The sequence below is a fragment of the Erpetoichthys calabaricus genome, chromosome 13 (assembly GCF_900747795.2).
Source record: "Erpetoichthys calabaricus chromosome 13, fErpCal1.3, whole genome shotgun sequence".
Classification (NCBI taxonomy): Eukaryota; Metazoa; Chordata; class Cladistia; order Polypteriformes; family Polypteridae; genus Erpetoichthys; species Erpetoichthys calabaricus.
This window is the reverse complement of record NC_041406.2, coordinates 141,288,388-141,307,554: the sequence shown is the minus strand read 5'-3', so window position 1 is coordinate 141,307,554 and position 19,167 is coordinate 141,288,388. Positions and strand designations below refer to the sequence as shown.

Sequence of the window (19,167 nt, the reverse complement as noted above, 5' to 3'; positions counted from 1 at the left end):
GGTAATAGGGAATCTCAGTCACAGCATAATGAGTCAGGGGGTTACCATGGAGCATTAAAAACAATAAAAAGGTACAAATACAAATGCACACAAGTACAAATGTAACACAATTCACACAACACAACTCACACAATTACCAGTCAATCAGTGCAAACCCAGAACCTGACAGGCTCTTCGCTTCTTGTCCACGTGGGATCAAACGGCAGTTGTAAATTCAATTGTTATCGGCTCGATCTAAACACATACAGACAGCAGTGCTTGTGAGACCAACACGCAAACCCCCAAATCTTACACTATGGATGCAAACAATCCAAACTGAAAACTATCATCAAATATATATAAATCGTTAAGAGAGTAGATGTGTGATTTGAGATAAACTAAATTGAGGTTATGTTCATATGATGGCTACTGGAAAGTAAACAAGAACATCATACACTTAAATGAAACTTACCTGCTACGTCTACTACCATAAAACAGACCCACGTGCCCTTGGCAGCTGGTTTTCTTTTGCACACAACTATTTCAAGCGTGTCCTTTTCACACCAAGAGTAGTAGTGCGAAATTTCCAAGTAGTCTTCCACTTGCTCAATAATAAGTTATTCGCTCACACAGCTGTGTTTAGTACACAAATAATTTGGGAAAAAGCAGCGGTGAGCAAACACAATTTTTGTCAACCCTCTGTAATAATTTTTCCCTGGAAATGAATGAATTTCATGACACGGCCACAGGGTGTTTATTGATACGCTTTGTTTGCTTAAAAATTTTGCAGTGTGAAAAACTACCAAATCAACTGGATATTGAAATAAAGTACCGTATATACTCGTATATAAGTCGGGTCTTGAAACCCGAAAAATTGATCATAAAATCAGACCCCGACTTATGTGCCCGTTCAAAAATACGACACTTAATTTTAATTTTTTTTTTTTTTTTACATCTTCAACTTACATGTATATTTATTTGCTTAGCAGACGTTTTTAACCAAAGCAACTTCAGTTTAGCATACCCTGACTAGAGCTGCTTATTAGCTGTGCATACTGCAGGTCTGTTATTAGTCATTTGTAGTAAAATATTAAAGCTACTGTATATACTCACATACAAGGCAGATCTTGAAACCCAAAAAATAGATCATAAAATCTGATTTTTTTTTTTTTACATTTTCTTGCCTTCTCCAGTCTCGCATCAGTTTCTCAAATGCATCGAATTTTGTTGCAGCAACGCACTTACCAATTTCATTCACTACTTCAACAATGTTTAATTTAAAACCAGCTTCATATTTTCTTCTGATCGAACGCTCCATCGTAAATAAGGGATGCTCTTACGATAAAGGTGTGTGAGGGTGCGTGATACAAAAAACACAAATCAGTGCAAACGTCACTTCAGAATAGTTTGGGTATTACCGTGTGGTTACGTAGGCATGATAGAGAGAGAGAGAGAGAGAGAGAGGGGTGAGGAGCACACGCTGATACAGAGCACTGCCGCACCCACATAGAAAAAGAAAGTCAGTGTGCGGGCGTCAGCATATCATAATCTCTTGTACCACTAGTGTGAGTTTTCCGCATTCGACTTGTACGACTGACATGATAAAATACCAGAAATTATACTGTAAAAGCAAGTCACGACTTATCCGCGGGAGAACTTATCCACGAGTATATATACGGTAATAAATCATCCCTTAATTTGGAACAAAGCAAAAACACGGAGTACAAGAACGCCTTATGAGTGCAGAGCAAATTTCTTGTGATGGCTGCAGTTTTGCGCTCTGCAGATGTTTGGAGTCCACCGACGATTTTTATTTACATCGGCAATGTGGTCTGCCAATCGACAACGGACAAGATGATCGACCATGGAATGAGCCCTATTATACAGGGGTTTGAAATGACATTTCCCTGGGCTGCAGTGCAATATTTAGGCAATAAAAACAATACAGGAGATGGGTAATTTTACATAATAGAATGTAGAAGAAGGAACAACATCTGTACAAATTGACCTCATATTGACAAACAGCAATCAGGGCTGACAGGAGATTTACAATGGGCAAGGAATGCAAAGGAATACAGAACAGACATGGCAATTAGAGTCTATGATTAGGGGGCACACGCAGGGACAGGGGCCAACGCTGTGTGTTAAGGAGCCTGATGGCCTTTGTGAAAAAGGTGTTGCTCATGACTATGACACCATTATTTGGGTATTCCTGTTGTTATGACATGGGATGCTAGGGATGTGGCCTCAGGAGTCACCGCCCTACTGTCAATTATGGAAAACAGTTCAAATGTCACCCCAGGCAGCCACTTACTGTCAGAGCTCGACGGATAAACTCAGAAAGGCTTTCTCTCGTTTTCTTCTTTGGTTTTGCAGCATTCTGGCAACAACCCCTTAACTACATTTTCAACTTGGATTCTCATGTTTTGTTTCAGGGTCTTCTCTCAAACATACTATTCCCACCATTACAGAATAGTAAAAAAAAAAAACAGTATTTATCATCATAGCTGTCTTAGAGGAACAACTGCATAAGAGGACAAGGATATCAGAGTGTGTAGTGCAGGAAACAAAGACCTCACAGGTCCTCAGATTGGCTTCTTCCTTAAATACCAATGTTAAATGCAACAGTGAAAACTGAAGACTAAAAATGACAAAAGAACACGGACACTGGTGGGTTTTTTGGGCAACTCCAAACCTTTCCCCATTCTAACCCTTTCTTAAGGCCAGCATTCCGGAGTAGACGTTTCACTGTTGCAACACTGACGTATAAAATCAATCAATTACAGTCTGAGTGAGAGGATTCAGTTTTTAATTTTTAATAAACTAGGGCGCTTCGCTCGCCAACCCCCCCGGCCTGCGCTACGGCCAGCCACTTCACATCTCTGCCACTCACGTATGTGGATTTCACTTTCACAAAACAACCAACCTTCTAATTCTCGCGGATAGGCCTCTTCATTGGGAAGAAACACTACTTTTCCCTGATGGCAACACGAATTAGTCGATCTACAAGTCTCCGACTTAAAAGTTTAAATCCGAAAAACGTATTCAATCTCTTTTCGCTGTTCCGTTATTTCACCGAGTAATAATTTCCATTTGTTTGCGCTAATGCGATCTTTACTATCATTTTTTTTGAGACTTTCAAATTTTCGTACTTTCATTATCTCTAACCTGCTCTGCATGTGTATCGTACCAACATTTTTGAATTCTTTATGATGTTCTACTTTGTCATCTACTCTCTGACTTTTATTTCCGGCCCCGGGCCTGGTTAAATCTCTTGGACCAAAGTCTCGTCTCACGGGATGTTAAAGTATCTCCCTGAAAAAGTCACGTCTCGTCCCAGGATTTTTTTATTATAATAGAGAGATTTGCAAACCTTTCTGAAAACAGGCTTTCACTTTGTCATTACGAGTTATTCAGTGCAGATTGATGGACAAAAATGGCAAAAAAGTTAAATCTACAACACATTTGGGTGTTGCAGAAAGTGAAGGGATCTGAATATTTTCTGAATCCACTGTACCTTGTCATTTGAGTTAGTCAGAATAATGATGGCAGCGTTCCACATTATGGTCTTTTTATAGACCTCCTGACAATCTTATAGAATGTATAAAACTGCCACTTCTTTTCACCGGATTGAAAACTTGAAGTGGCATCATCCTAAAACAAGTTGCTATTTATCTGAGCACCTTCTCCATCTGCTTATATTCTGACGGAAATCAATTCCTACAAAGCCAGTGAATATTCCAAGTGCTGCGTTATCCACTGCATACGACATACTGGGATATTAAACAACGCGGATGACTTTTGAAATGTGAGTGTTGATAGTCAAACATCCTGCAGAGAGAAGCCACTCACATCTGAAAACAACACGTCTCTAGCATGTATAGCCCAGCATATTTTGGTATACAGAATTAACCCTATGCACATGTGAGTTCTTGTATCAGTCGTGTTTTTTGACCATCATTCATTACTAACCGATCTGTAAACAAGAATTTAATAAAATGTTATTGAAAAATGATGTTTCACTGCCTGAACTATCAAGATTTCTATTGATCAAGAACACCATCCATTTCTGTGCAGAATTCAAGGGGCGTTTAATAAAACGAAAGGCCAGTACCTTCATCGAAGTCAGCATCTTCCTCCGTATGCTGAGGAAAAGGAAAGCAGTTGGTGATTTCCAGACGGTCTTCCACCACCAGTCCAAGCAGCACTCCCTGAACTACTTCACTGCCTTGCCCTTCTTCATGGTAGTGCTTGATGATCTTCAGGACAACCTAAAAAGCAAGACCAAAAATAAATTATGAGGAAAAAAACAAAACACTCTTTGGATCATCTGAAACATGACAAGTATCCAAAATTTTTTAAATAAATTTAATTACACTTGAGAAATGGCACCTCTGATACAGTGGCGTAGCTAGGGGCGGACGGAGGGGGCGGTCCGCCCCGGGCGGCACATTTTTGGGGCGGCATTATTGGCCAAAAGGCTCAAAACATTTCACGTGTAAGCAGCAGGGTTTGGAAAAATATCACTCATAAATGAAAAAAAGTCGAATTCTCTGATTTTCATCCACAAATGCTTCAAAAATCATTTTCAGACGGTCCTTCTGTGACGACATCAGACACGGCAGTTGAAATTTATGAGGCAATAACAAAAATAAACAGAAACATTACACCGATAATAATTTCTAGGAAGATAAACAACTAATTCACAAGGTATAATTACGTTTCGTTATCAATCCGAATGCGTTCTTGCTCGTCCCCAGCTATCACTTGTACACCACACCGGTTCTGGTTTTCGCAGCGTAATTATATTAAACTAATACAACAACATCATTTATATAGCACATTTTCATACAAAAAGTAGCTCAAAAGTGCTTTACATAATGAAGAAAAGAAAAATAAGAGACAAAATAAGAAATTAAAATAAGACAACATTAGTTAACATAGAAAAGGAGTAAGAGAAAAAACAAAAAAAAAAACTCCATAAAGCTGGAGAAAAAAATAAAATCTGCAGGGGTTCCAGGCCACGAGACCACCCAGACCCCTCTGGGCATTCTACCTAACAAAAATGAAATCGTCCTCTTTGTATTTAGGGTTCTCACGGAAGGACTTGATGCTGTGAATTTCCCCCTGGGATTAATAAAGTATCTATCTATCTATCTATCTGATGGTCATACAGACTTCTGGCTTTTATAATCAGAACACGGCTTATCCGTGCGTCTGTACTATATTCTTGTCTAGTTGATGCTTATAAATAATTACATGTGAAAAAAATATTGCTGTTTCTCTATATATAACTAAATCTATGCAAAATGTATCTTAATTTTTCTCAACACGTCATTTTCTATTTAAATACGTTAACATATTCAGATACATTGGAGGGCAGTAAATTGAAGTGGCGCGAACTCGAGCTATGCCACTGCTCTGATAGAGCTTTAACTATTCTAAAACGTCTACAGTAATCCCCCGCTCTATCGTGCCCCCGCTATATTGCGGAAAAATTCAATAAGTTCATCCTACCTGTAGTGTACTTTGCAGCCAATTCATAACAAAGCATACGGTTTTCAGCAGACAAAGTTTCGTGTTACAGCACCCAGATGATTTCTTATAAAGCCTGTTATTGGCTGAAAGAAGAGACTCAACCAAATCAGAGTGGATTTTATTCTCTTGGGCTCTGATTAGCTGCTGCTAATGTGGTGTAATCTCGCAAGAACAGCGAGCGTGAGTCCCCGATGAATCGCGTATCTCGTACCTTGCTTGTGGTCCGACTTTTCTGAGCAAACTTTTGTGAACTTTTTGTTTTGTTTTAAGCCCTACAATGGCTCCCGAGCATTTAACATCTTGTAAGCCTTCTGGTAGCAGTGAGCCTAAGTGCCAGAGGAAGACCTTGGCCATACAGGAGAAGGTAAAACTGATGATAATTATTATCATGTTACTCATATCTTTAGCCTGACATCTGTGTATCATATGTGTATCCAAAGTGTGTTTTAATAAGTTTACATGTGTTTAAAGCACGTGGGAGGGGTATTTTAAGGCTTAAACAATAAAAAAAAATGTGGTCTTTCTATATCGCGGAATTTCACCAATCGCGGGTGGGTCTGGAACGTAATTTCCGCGATAGGCGGGGGATCACTGTACTTACAAACGGATACAACACGCCTATCCATCCACCCTGTCACACATGTGCGGGTGGGAGGCAGCTAAAGGGTCTGAACAGTGACAAATCTATGCCTGACCCCTGGGTGGCAAGGTGCACTGACTTTCTCTCAATCCTCTGCAGACCATTCACGGGAAATCCCACGGGGTTCCGGCGCCCATGATGGCATTACTTCCGGTTCCAGTGCCCATGATGACGTCACTTCCTGTCCTGATGACATCGCTTCCAGTCCAGACCTTTCAAGCTGCCATCTTTGCCACATGTCTTCAGTTCTGTTTTGACTTTGGACCAGACATAACTAGTAGAATTTAACCCTTTTGCAGCAAGAGCATAATATACAGGTGGCTGCCCCAAACCTTTTTTATGTCTCTCAGTTCCTTCTTGGGACACCCATCCATTATTTTCTGTTTCTTATCCGGGAACAGGTCACAGGGGGCTGTGGTGTAAGCCAAGATGCCCAGACGTCCCTCATCCCCGCCACCTACTCCAATTTCTCTGAGGGGATACAGAGGTGTTCTCAGCCCAGCCGAGAGTCGTCATCTCTCCAGTGTGTCCTGGGTCTGCCTTGAGGCCTCTCCGCTGGTTGGACATAACCAGAACATCTCCCCAGAAAAGGTGTCCAGGAGGCATCCTAATCAGACACCTGAACCACCTCCACTGGCTCCTTTCGATGCACAGCTGCTCAACTTTGCTACTTTGAGCTGCCGTTCCAAGTTTCTTTGTCTGCATCTGTGTTTCTGCTGACAACCTCTTAAACTCTGCGCTCTACTCTACCCTTGCGGCTTCGGAAGTGCATCAGGATGTTTTAATTATGGGAATCATATTGTGGCTTCAGACACAAACACTCCTCCGAGTCAGCCAGTTTAAGCCCAGAGAAACCCCTTGAGTTGCATGCCTCCAAGTCTGTGGAGCAACTCATGAGAAGAACACCAAACTAACAGTGTGACTTGTGGCATTGCCACCATGTTATCCCTCTGTGAAGCATTAAACAACAGGTGAGCAACCTTTATTGTTATAACCATGCATACATTCGTGATAAGCCATAAATAATTCTAATACAACTTTATTTTTATATTGAACCAGATCTTAGCTTATCGCACCGTGCTCTTGGGAACCTTCAATGCTGCAGAAATTTTCTGCAGCCTTCCCCAATCTGTGCCTCGACATAATCCTGTCTCTGCAGGCACTTCCTTCAACCTCATAGCCTGCTTTTTCCTCACCTGAGGACCTTCTATAGACTGACAGGCATGTTCCTTTACTAACCCATCCAGCCGACTGACTTGACCACAGGTGGACTCGAAACAAGGTGCAGAAACATCTCAACAATACTTATAAACCAAAGTGCACAGTGAGATCTCAAGATGGCGGCCTCCTTAAGAGTCCTAGGATTAATAAGAGAACAGTGGGAGGTTGAGCTTTTAGTTACAGGGCCCCAAAGCTGTGTGGAATGATCTGTTTGCTAATTTAAGGGATGCACCTTTTGTCTCACGCTGAAGACTTGCGACTTTAGTCTGGCATACCCTGACTAGAGCTGCTGAGCAGACTGCATTTCTGTTTGTTAGTCATTTATACAGAAACAGAAGTATCACAATATTTTTAAACCATCACTAACCCTCCTTTGGTATTCTGTTTCTCTTCTTGGTTTCTGGACGTGGCACTTAGTAACATTGCCCTAATGCAGGGGTCACCAACTCCGGTCCTGGAGGACCAGTCCGATGAGAGAATCTTCCCATCCGATGATTCCAATGCTCATTTATCTCAGATTGCTTTTTAATATGCAGAAGAGTAGGCTGGTAATAGAGCAGGGGTCGTCAGCTCCTGACCTGGAGGACCACCGTGACTACAGGTTTTCATTCTAACCCTTTTCATAATGAGTGACCTGTTTTTGCTCCTAATTAACTTCTGAATTAATTTTAATTGACTTGCTCTTGAGAACTCAGAACCCTTAATTGTTTCTTTTTCCTTAATTAGCAAGCAAACAATAATGAGATCCAAAATGAGCCAAAACAACTGGTGCCCATCATACAATATCTGAAAATAAAGAAAGATGAATGTCTCCGGTCCACAACACATTTTAACAATGGTCTTAGAAAAGAGAAAATTGATAATTTCAGAAATAACTGCTAATTCACCACAAGAGCAGCAATAAGCCACGGAATTAAAGGACGAGTTTAATTAACAACAACAAAAAAAAAATCGGCCCCTGATTGAGCAACTGGTTGGAGTGAAATTGGTTAGAGTTTGAGGCCCTGACTTAGTTGGTCTTCTGTTGGTTCACTCACTTTGTACTTCATTTACTGTTTGGTGCCATTTAAGGAAAAGAAATGAAGAAATTCACGGGAACAAATCTGAAATAAAGCAATTCAATTAAAATTAATTCACAAGAAGTTAATTAGCAGCACAAACAGGGCACTCATTAAAAAAAGGGTTAGAATGAAAACCTGTAGCCACGGTGGTCCTCCAGGTCAGGAGCTGACGACCCCTGCTCTAATATCAGCCTACTATTATTCTGCATATAATTAAAGTCATCTGAGATAAATGAGCATTGGAATCATCAGATGGGAAGGTGCGCTCATCAGACTGGATGGCCAGCACAGATTCCATTATAAGAAACCCAGCAGCGGGGTGGCGGCCAGTTGGCCGAGGTCTCCAGGACTGGGACTTTACATTTGACTTTCTCTTGTTTGATTTTAATCTCCAACGCTGTCAACCGACCATAGTTCATCGATTAATTAACGGGTGAATATTGTTGGTGTCCATTTGTGTGTAACCAGTTTCTGCCTTGTTCTCTGTGTGTGTTAACAAGTCTGCATTTATATGTGTGTACCAGTTCTGTGTTTCATAATTGGTGTACTCCATACTTGTATTTTAACTGAGATGGCGCTCAGCCCTCTACACAGATCAGTTGTATTGTATTGCATTGTAACAATGGCCAATAGAATGGGATGCACCTGGGCCAAATTTCAAGTGTCACAGCAAGGGGGCTGAATATACTTGGGTCAAAACGGAATTTCCATTTTTTTTAATAAATTTACAAACTTTCCTAAAATTCTGCTTTCATTTTGTCATTTTGTAGTACCAAATGCAATTTGATGTGTGGGGGGTATGACTTTATAAAGAATTTTAGCAAAAGGTTGCAACATAACAAAAATTATTTCTTGAAGGCACTTCTGTATCGCAGAATAATGGTGAAAAATAAAATAGTATTTGAGGACGCCGGCGACTAAATCTCCGGGAGGACCAGCAGCAAGCATTATTAGACCCGTAGAGACACCAGTGCTCCGTACAACAATCTGCTTATCCTGTGTTGATTCCACATCGCATTACATTACAGACGCCATCCCACGACTTAGTCAATCCGCACCATCGGTTAATTACACTTAAACAAGACATTGCACAATGCGGAGAGCAATGAAGAGTGATGAATTAGCTGGGAAAAAACAAAAACAAATGGCCAAAGGCAAAGACACCAGAGTGTCAAGGCGATAAGGATCATGCTAAGTCAAGCACAACAAGTGGACCTTATTTCGCAGAGGTCTAATCCATCCAAGCAAACCCAAGTAGAAAGCACTTGATGGCCTTGTTGCTAACAAAGCACTATTGATTTTCATGTCTGGAGGCACTCATAATACTCTAATGGATTTCAGCATGAACACAGTAGGAAAACACATTTTGCATAAATATTGCACACAAGCATCCAAGTAAAGTGTTCTGAATCGAATAAAGCGGCGCCTATTTTCTAACAGGACAGTAATAAATATTGTGGCAAACAACAACTCAGAAATATATTTCTTCACCCACACTTGTTCCAATGAGACTGCAGCTTGACATCAAAGAGCTATTATAATGAAAAGTGAAACAAGCTGCCCTGTTTTTCTCTGATTATATAACAATAAATAAATGTACAATTTCAAAATGATGCATTAAGAGGTGGCACGCAACAGTACCCATTTAAAAGACCCTAAACTAACTAAGCAAACAAACACATATAATCAAATAACAATACCTATAAATTACTCCAGGCGGTGGTTTCAATCTGGGCGTAAAAGGCCCTGCCAGGCTGGGCAATCAGAAATTAAACTTGAATATTAAGTGGACATCTGCAGCGCACAACCAGGCCCCGTTGGTTGGCACTCTGCATAACATTAAAGTGAAACTCAAAACGCAGACGTGTTCCTGCCCAGTTGGTGAATCGGCGAGGATTTCAATCAGGATGGCAGCCAAAGAAATTCACCTTCTGACCATTTGTTCAAAACAAGGGAAAAGAAAAAAACAAAAACACCAATGGTAGACTGGGCATACAATTTAAGTATGCAAGCCTTCAGATATCTCAATTTATACCAGTTATGTGTACGTTTGTGAGGCTGGCGGACAGCGTGAGAGACAGTGGAGCAACGCCAGGAACGGTGCGCCCCCCCCCCCCCCCCCCCTTCTCTGCTCATTCTGAACACCTCGGACTATAAATGTAGCGCCAGGTCATGACACGTACAGGAATCCTCTTAATAATTCGGCACTAATGGGAGGTATTGTCAAGGAGGATGAGACGGAGGACAGGAGATCTTTGAGGATTGGCTGCAACGCCAAGGTACCAGTCAAGTGGCAGAGCTGCGCTCCATTGAGGAGCCAATCAAATTGAACACATCGGATGATGCTTAGTGGCCCTTGTTGTATACGCCGGTGATGTTATGTGACATGTCCAGTTATCTACGTTTTTCTCGATAGATAGATAGATAGATAGATAGATAGATAGATAGATAGATAGATAGATAGATAGATAGATAGATAGATAGATAGATAGATAGATAGATAGATAGATAGATAGATAGATAGATAGATAGATAGATAGATAGATAGATAGATAGATAGATAGATAGATAGATAGATAGATAGATAGATAGATAGATAGATAGATAGATAGATAGATAGATAGATAGATAGATAGTGTAGTTGGCAGGATTAGATAGATGACAGACAGACAGACACTTAATCCCAGGGAATGAGTCCACATTAAAAGAAAGTGGTAGGAGTGATCAGTGAAATACAAAAAAACAGAGAAAAGGGTAGAAAGATAAAGTCATACATGGAGCTGCTGGAAAGGCTGCCACTCGCAGCGGCGCCTGAGTCAACTATATTTTACGATTGCAAAAAAAGAATAACCGGCCTTTTGCATAACGTATAACTGTGACAAGTGGCATGTGGTGTTGTGCAAGTTTTAAATAAATAATTGTGCTTGAGAACATGCAGGCTCGGAATGGGTGCCGGCGTGCGCAAGATGGTGCCACTCCAGGTTAGGTTGTGGTAGCCTGGCTAATCACGCACTCACATGCAAAAGACAGCAGATCGTTCAGGTGCCACATTCACACCTTGGAGTGGGCGAAGGGTCACCACAGTGCACAATCAAGACAATATAAGGAGTCTGTATGGCAGAGAGAAAGAAAGGGAATACAAGAAAGGAGAGAAATGGAGCAAAGAGAAAGGGAGGAACGGAATGAAAGAATGAAAGGAAAAGAGAGCCCGGAGGGAGAGAGCCCATGCTAAAGAGAACGGAAGCAGGTGGTCAGGTGCGAGCCTCAGGGTGAGGAAGGGACGCTCTTACTGAGCAATTTCAAGGGAGTAGGAGCAGCCTAAATGTGCAGCGGGAGACGTGTGCGGCCAGGCATGGCATCCCATGGTTGTGAAGGGCCTGGCAATGGGGACCCGAGTCAGGAACAGACGGTTGACTGCAGCTGTAGGCAGACGTCTCCTATTATTGTGAGGTCTAGACAGAGTAAGTGGAGGAGAAGGCAGCTTTTAGAGAGAAGCTTCGGGGCTCGTGATTTTTTGATTGTTTTTAAAGGAGCTGTCTCTTGGATTTTAACATCATTTTTAATGGACTGTTTATTTATTTATTGAACGGTTTAAACCTCCGTACTGATCACCTGGCTTTTATCAAATTATTCATTGGCTATTTAATGATTTGCACTTTTAGAGCACTGTTAATTTTTTTGAATGGGTTTTTAATAAAAAGCTCTTGACACTTTTACACGTACCCCCATGTGCGTGTCCTCATTTGCCCGGCTCATCTCAGTACATGACTATCAACGATTCGGAGTCAAGAGGCTCCCAAACGCAACAGGGAGCATGGAGCCGGCCGAAACCACCACAATAAAGTGGCCCAAATATAAACACGATTTCAGAATAAGGTTATTACTTCACTCGAGTTATCTACCGCAACCAAAATATGATAAATGAATACCATATATACTCGCGCATAAGTCGGGTCTTGAAACCCAAAAAATTGATCATGAAAATCAGACCCCGACTTATATGCCCGTTCAGAAATACAACACTTAATTTTTATTTACATCTCCTTGCCACCTCCAATCTCACACCAGTTTCTCAGACACATCGAATTTTGTTGCAACAGTACAGTTACCAATTTCTTTCGCTACTTCAACGACATTTAATTTAAAACCAGCTTCATACAGTAATCCCTCACTTATCGCGGGAGATAGGTTCCAAGGCTGAAGGCGAAGTAGGGACACCATATTTATTTAATTATTTAACGTGTATTTGGACGTTTTTAAACCCTCCCTGTATTGTTTACAACCCACCCTTTACTCTATTAATAACAGGGACAACTGCTAAGCAATATGAAATCGGTAGAGAAGTTTACACTTACTGTATAGCGAAGTACACGTAGCAGCTTGTAGGCGGTCATGACGTCGTCGACCTTGTTTCAAAGATTCCTAAAGCAGATTCCATCCAGACTACTGCCTTATCACGTCCACTTGCAACTCGTTTTGCGCCCTGGTTAAAGGACACTGCGGCCGTAGATCTTATATGCTTTTCCTCCTTTTTAAATAAAAATAATCCTGGACTCATTGATGCTTTAATGGTGTCTGCAGCGGTGTAGCTGTTCCCTTCCTTCAACATATCCAAAACTTTTACCTTTTCTGCAATCATTTGCATCTTCTGTTGGCGCTTGGACACGGCCCCTGAAGCAGTAGCACGTTAATGCTGAATGAGTGAGATGAGACTTCCTGGTTAATGCAGCACTCCGTCGCTGAGCCAATCAGCAGCACACAGGAACTTAACTGCGTGCTCTGATTGGGTAGCTTCTCAGCCATCCGCCAATAGCATCTCTTGTATGAAATCGACTGGGCAAACCAACTGAGGAAGCAAGTACCAGAAGTAAAAAGACCCATTGTCCGCAGAAACCCGCGAAGCAGCGAAAAATCCGCGTTATATATTTAGATATGCTTACATATAAAATCCGCAAAGTCGTGAATCCGCGAAAAGTGAACCGCGAAGTAGCGAGGGATTACTGTATTTTCTTCTGATCGAACGCTCCATTGTAGATAAGGGACAATCTTACGATAAAGGTGTATGAGGGTGAGAGATACAAAAAACACAAATCAGTGCAAACGTCGCTTCAGAATAGTTTGGGTATTCCCGTGTGGTCACGTAGGCACAATACATAGAAAACAAAAGGCTGTGTGCTCCGTGGTTACTCTCTCAGGTGGGCGTTAGCATATCGTAATCTCTTGGACCAATAGCGCGAGTATTCCGCATTTGACTTATACGACCTACATTTTAAAATACCAGAAATTATACGGTAAAATCAAGTCCCGACTTATACACCCATTCAAAAATATGACACATTTTTTTATTTTACATCTTCTTCCCTCCTTCAATCTCACATCAGTTTCTCAGACTTTTGTTGCAGCAGCGCAGTTACCAATTTCTTTCACCACTTCAACAACTTTTAATTGAAAACCAGCTTCATATTTTCTTCTGATCGAACGCTCCATCGTAGATAAGGGATGCTCTTACGATAAAGGTGGACGAGGGTGTGAGATACAAAACACGCATCAGTGTAAATGTCGCTTCATAATTGTTCAGGTATTACTGTGTGGTCACGTAGGCACAATACACAGAAAGTGGTTACTCTCTCAGGTGGGCGTTAGCATATCTTAATCTCTTAGACCAACAGTGTCAGTTTTCCACATTCGACTTATACGACCGACATTATAAAATACTAGAAATTATATGGTAAAATCAAGCCCCAACGTATACGTGGGAGAACTTAAAACGCAAGTATATACGGTACTTTTACTAATTATCCCAGAATATAACAAAACAAATGTAACCCCCATTGTGCACATATACAAAGATAGGAATTACAAATGTACAATTAATAAATTCTACAGGTCCAAAAGGCCACATGGCTAAAATACTAACAACAAAATCCCAGAGTCGGGGTGTAACATCCAGTCATCCCTTGAACAGGTTTTTCATATTGGATTTCGTTTTGGCCGTTGCTCATTCTTGGGTTGTCTTTTTCGAGGCAACATTCTGCCTACTTTTTGTTTGACTATTAAACTTTATTAACAAAAAGGAGGTTCATCATTTTTGTTTCTTATGGTGTTAGTTTACACATCCCTCCTTGTTTGAAATTCATAAGTTGTGTGTGTGTGTGTATAGGCCACAAGCCTGCTTCTTGAGTTTCACGGCCAGGCCTGCTTTGTGCTATTGAGGTCTACTGTACTTGCATTTTTCAGGCCGGTCTCGAGTTTTTTGAGCCCAGCAATCCTAAAACATTTTTTAGACAAGATGGAATTTTAATGGCACTATAAGAATACAGAAGCTGCCATTTTCTAAATGATCCATAACCCTCGTTTACATAAAGGATTCTTTTATTTTTTTTCATTTCCTGTAACACCAAAAGGCGGCCATCAATAGTAATCAATTTACCTCTGGCTTCACTTTTGACTTTAAATAGACACTCGGCTCTTCTCCTGCCAACTGTTCTCATCACAGCTGCTTTCACTATTCCTTCATTAATGCAGCAAAATTGTGAAAAACAAGAGAGCCTTTAATGTCTGCTCTATCATTTTATGTGGCAGTTCTATAAAAGTCTCTCAAACCGAAATTGAGTTTGGTGTCAGAGGTCCGTCTTAACAACAGTCAGGAACTGACAGATTCTGTGTCCACTGCAGTGCCAGCACAACAAGCAGAAGTTTTATGAATTTTGTTTCCAAGGTAAAGCAGTATTTAATGGGGAATAAATGGCCTTTAATTTCCCCATATTTAATATCTGTCAAAAACATGTAATGCAATGCTTCTTTAATCACCATTAATAATGAAAACAGAACCCTCTAGCGCTGCATGTGTACCAATGGGGGGGTAATGTGGACACAAAAGGCTTTGTCACACGCTGCAGGCCTTTTGTGCTGATGATCCTTGGTGGGGAGTTACTGAAGCCCAACAGCTGCAGGCCAAAGGACGGGATGAAAAAGCATCGAGCCGCTTTAAAACCTACAGTATGGATGGTTACAGCATCACTAATGAGGTTCAAGCGGTGCGCATCCTTCAACACGTGCAGCGTGCCATGTTAAACATCTGTCTGCTTAAAATTTAAAAATGCTGCATTGACACCAAAGGCACAGTAGAAGTGATTTGCCATTTCTCTACATTCATTTATACAGTTTTACAGTATTAATTAGATATTTGGCCAAAATCCTTGACCATACAAAGAATTTAAACACAGGTAAAATATTAGTGAATAATTTGAATGTTGGAATTGAGAACACTTACTGAGAAGCTGAGCAGGATAACTTGAAGTATTACAGTTTAATAGTGACTCAGAGGTTGAGCCTCATAGACCTGGCATCCTCGGTTCAAACCACCATCTGTGTGGGTCTTCAGGGTTCCCACTCTCTTTTTAAAAAATTATTTTCTAAATTTAGGGGGCTTTCCCCCTGCTCACTTCGCTCGCCAACCCTCCAACCTGCACTATGCGCCAGCCACTTCACGTCTCTGCCGCCCGCGTATGTGGATTTCACTTTCACCAAACAACCAATCTTTGAATTCTCGTGAATACGCCTCTTCATTGGGAAGAAACACTACTTTTCCCTGATGGCAACACAAATTAGACGATCTACAAATCACTGACTTAAAGTTTAAATCCTAACAATATATTCAATCTCTTTCCATTATTTCACTGAGTGAAATACAAACAGTACCTGAAAGCCGCTGCAGTAAAGGCCTGGCAGAGCATTAAAAAGGAGGAAACCCATCATCTGGTGATGTCCAGGAGTTCAAGACTTCAGGCTGTCATTGCCAGCAAAGGGTTTTCAACCAAGTATTAGAAATGAACATTTGATTTCCAGTTATTTTATTTGTCCAATTACTTTTGAGCCCCTGAAATGAAGGGATTGTGTTCAAAAAAATGCTTTAGTTGCTTCACATTTTTATGCTATCGTTTTGTTCACCCCACTGAATTAAAGCTGAAAGTCTGCACTTCAACTGCATCTGAGTTGTTTCATTTAAAATTCATTGTGGTAATGTACAGAACCAAAATTAGAAAAAAGTTGTCTCTGTCCAAATATTTATGGACCTAACTGTATATACTTCTGTCCTATCACCTACGTCCATATATACATATATCCAGGAGGAGGAGTATAGGAACCTAATCAAGGACTTTGTTAAATGGTGCGACTCAAACCACCTACACCTGAACACCAGCAAAACCAAGGAGCTGGTGGTGGATTTTAGGAGGCCCAGACCCCTCATGGACCCCGTGATCATCAGAAGTGACTGTGTGCAGATGGTGCAGACCTATAAATACCTGGGAGTGCAGCTGAATGATAAATTAGACTGGACTGCCAATACTAATGCTCTGTGCAGGAGAGGACAGAGCCAACTATACTTCCTTAGAAGGCTGGCATCCTTCAACATCTGCAATAAGATGCTGCAGATGTTCTATCAGACGGTTGTGGCGAGCGCCCTCTTCTACACGGTGGTGTGCTGGGGAGGCAGCATTAAGAAGAAAGACGCCTCACGCCTGGACAAACTGGTGAGGAAGGCAGGCTCTATTGTAGGCATGGAGGTGGACAGTTTGACATCTGTGGCAGAGCGACGGGCGCTGAGCAGACTCCTGTCAATCATGGAGAATCCACTGCATCCACTAAACAGTGTCATCTCTAGACAGAGGAGCAGCTTCAGCGACAGACTGCTGTCACCGTCCTGCTCCACTGACAGATTGAGGAGATCATTCCTCCCCCACACTATGGAACTCTTCAATTCCACCCGGGGGGGTAAATGTTAACATTATACATAGTTATTGTCTGTTTTTTACCTGCATTATTATCAATCTTTAATTTAATATTGTTTATTGTATCAGTATGCTGCTGCTGGAGAATGTGAATTTCCCATTAGGATTAATAAAGTATCTATCCATCTATCATATATTCAATATCTTTTCACTGTTCCGTTACTTCACAGAGTAATAATTTCCATTTGTTAGCACTAATGCGATCTTTACTATCAGTTTGACACCTGCTCTGCACGTGTATCGCGCCAACGTTTTTGAACCTCTATACGACGTTCTACTTTGTCTTTGGAGACGAGAGCGCAGGATCGGTGTCTGACGATAGCATTCACTCCAATGAGAAGTGAGTGGACCACGAGCGTGGTTGTAAATGGTTGAGAGGAGGACGGGAATTGTCAAAATCTCTAGGCAAAAAGTCTCGTCTCACGGGACCTGAAATTACCTCTGAGAAAGTCTCATCTCAGGATTTCCTTTTATAATAGAGAGATGTATGTTTAAATATCTTCTCGATATCATATCATATGAAAGGCAAAATTGAAAACAAAGAAGAACCAAACTATGAAAATGTCTGAATTAGCATAGTCTGCCCTTATTCAAGATGTTCATAAGAAATGGAATGATGTATTTCGTGATGTCGAACATACAGAATAATAATAATAATGATTCTTTACATTTCTATAGTGCTTTTCTCGCTAGTCAGAGCGTTTTACATAGTCAGTGGAGAGCCATTTCAGCAAACATTAACGTGGAGCATCCACCTGCATGATGTGATGGATTTTGTGCCAGTGAGCTCACCACACATTAGCAGTCAGGTGGCAAAGTGGTGAGAAAGCCAATTAGGAGATAATTAGGGGTCCAGAATGTCCAGGTCATGGTGGGCAACTTAGCCAGGACATCGGGATACACTTTACTCTTTACAAAAGGATGCCCACAGGAAGTCAGGAGCTCGATTTTATGTCTCATCCGAAGGACAGTGGCATTTTAACAGCACAGTGTCATTGGGATCCCCACACAGACCACAGGGTAAGTACCACTGATGGCCAACACCTCCTCCAGCAGCAACCCAAGCTTTACCTAGTTGGTCTCCCATCCAAGTACTGGGCAGACCGGCACATGCTTAGCCACAGGTGGATGACGTGTTCTGAAGTGCATGTGGTATGGCTGAAGAGTTTCATCGATCATTTGAAACACCTATTGGTTTACTCTTTATCATAAGGGTGTAATTACCTGCCCAAAATATGGCCCTAATAAGACCCAAAATTAGTGTTTTTCAGGACTAGAGGGCCAAACACAGTGTGGAACCTCAAAAAACTTGACAGTTTGTATAACTAGCTGTCAAAATGAGTTGAATGGTGTCTGAATCTTGTCCAACAAGGTGTGATGGTCCAATGTCCCATCAACTGTGCACCGCCACTGTCCAGCATCATGTTTAGCAAGTAGAACTACCTTACCACAAATCTTCGGTCTTCCTCACCGTAAATAAATGGCCTTGTATGCTGAAATGCTTGCTGTACATACCCCATATTGGCATACCAACTTAGCTCACTTAAGCAGAAAACGCATATGTTCCGTTACAAAAAATATCCCACCCAAACCACAAAGTTAACTGTAATCATGCACAGCACAAGTCAAACAGGAGGTTATTGTTGGGGAAGCACAAATGGTCCTATTAATGCTAATTACTTGATTACATGCCGTGTTTGTCTCGGAAGCCCACTGACTTCAAGAATGCTAAAAGCTTCTGGGGTGAGTAACCTTAGCTGCACTTTTATTAAACCAAAAGCTGTCATTAAGCAAAGATATCATGAAGCATGAAAGGCAACAGCACAGCGTGATCCATCACTGCAAAGGAATCCACCCTGATCATCTCAATAAACATAAGAAGAAAGCAAAATATGATAATGAAAAATACTGAAAGGGATATAAAAAAAAAAAAAAG

General features: G+C 41.2%; 1 protein-coding gene across 1 annotated transcript in view; it reads right to left on the bottom strand.

Moving 5' to 3' along the window:
* Positions 1-19,167, bottom strand: part of eif3hb (eukaryotic translation initiation factor 3, subunit H, b) — a 253,691-nt gene that overhangs the window by 158,766 nt on the left and 75,758 nt on the right. The window contains exon 2 of the mRNA XM_028817546.2: positions 4,094-4,250. Within this exon, the coding sequence (XP_028673379.1) occupies positions 4,094-4,250 (157 nt within the window). The remainder of the gene's footprint in view (positions 1-4,093; positions 4,251-19,167) is intronic.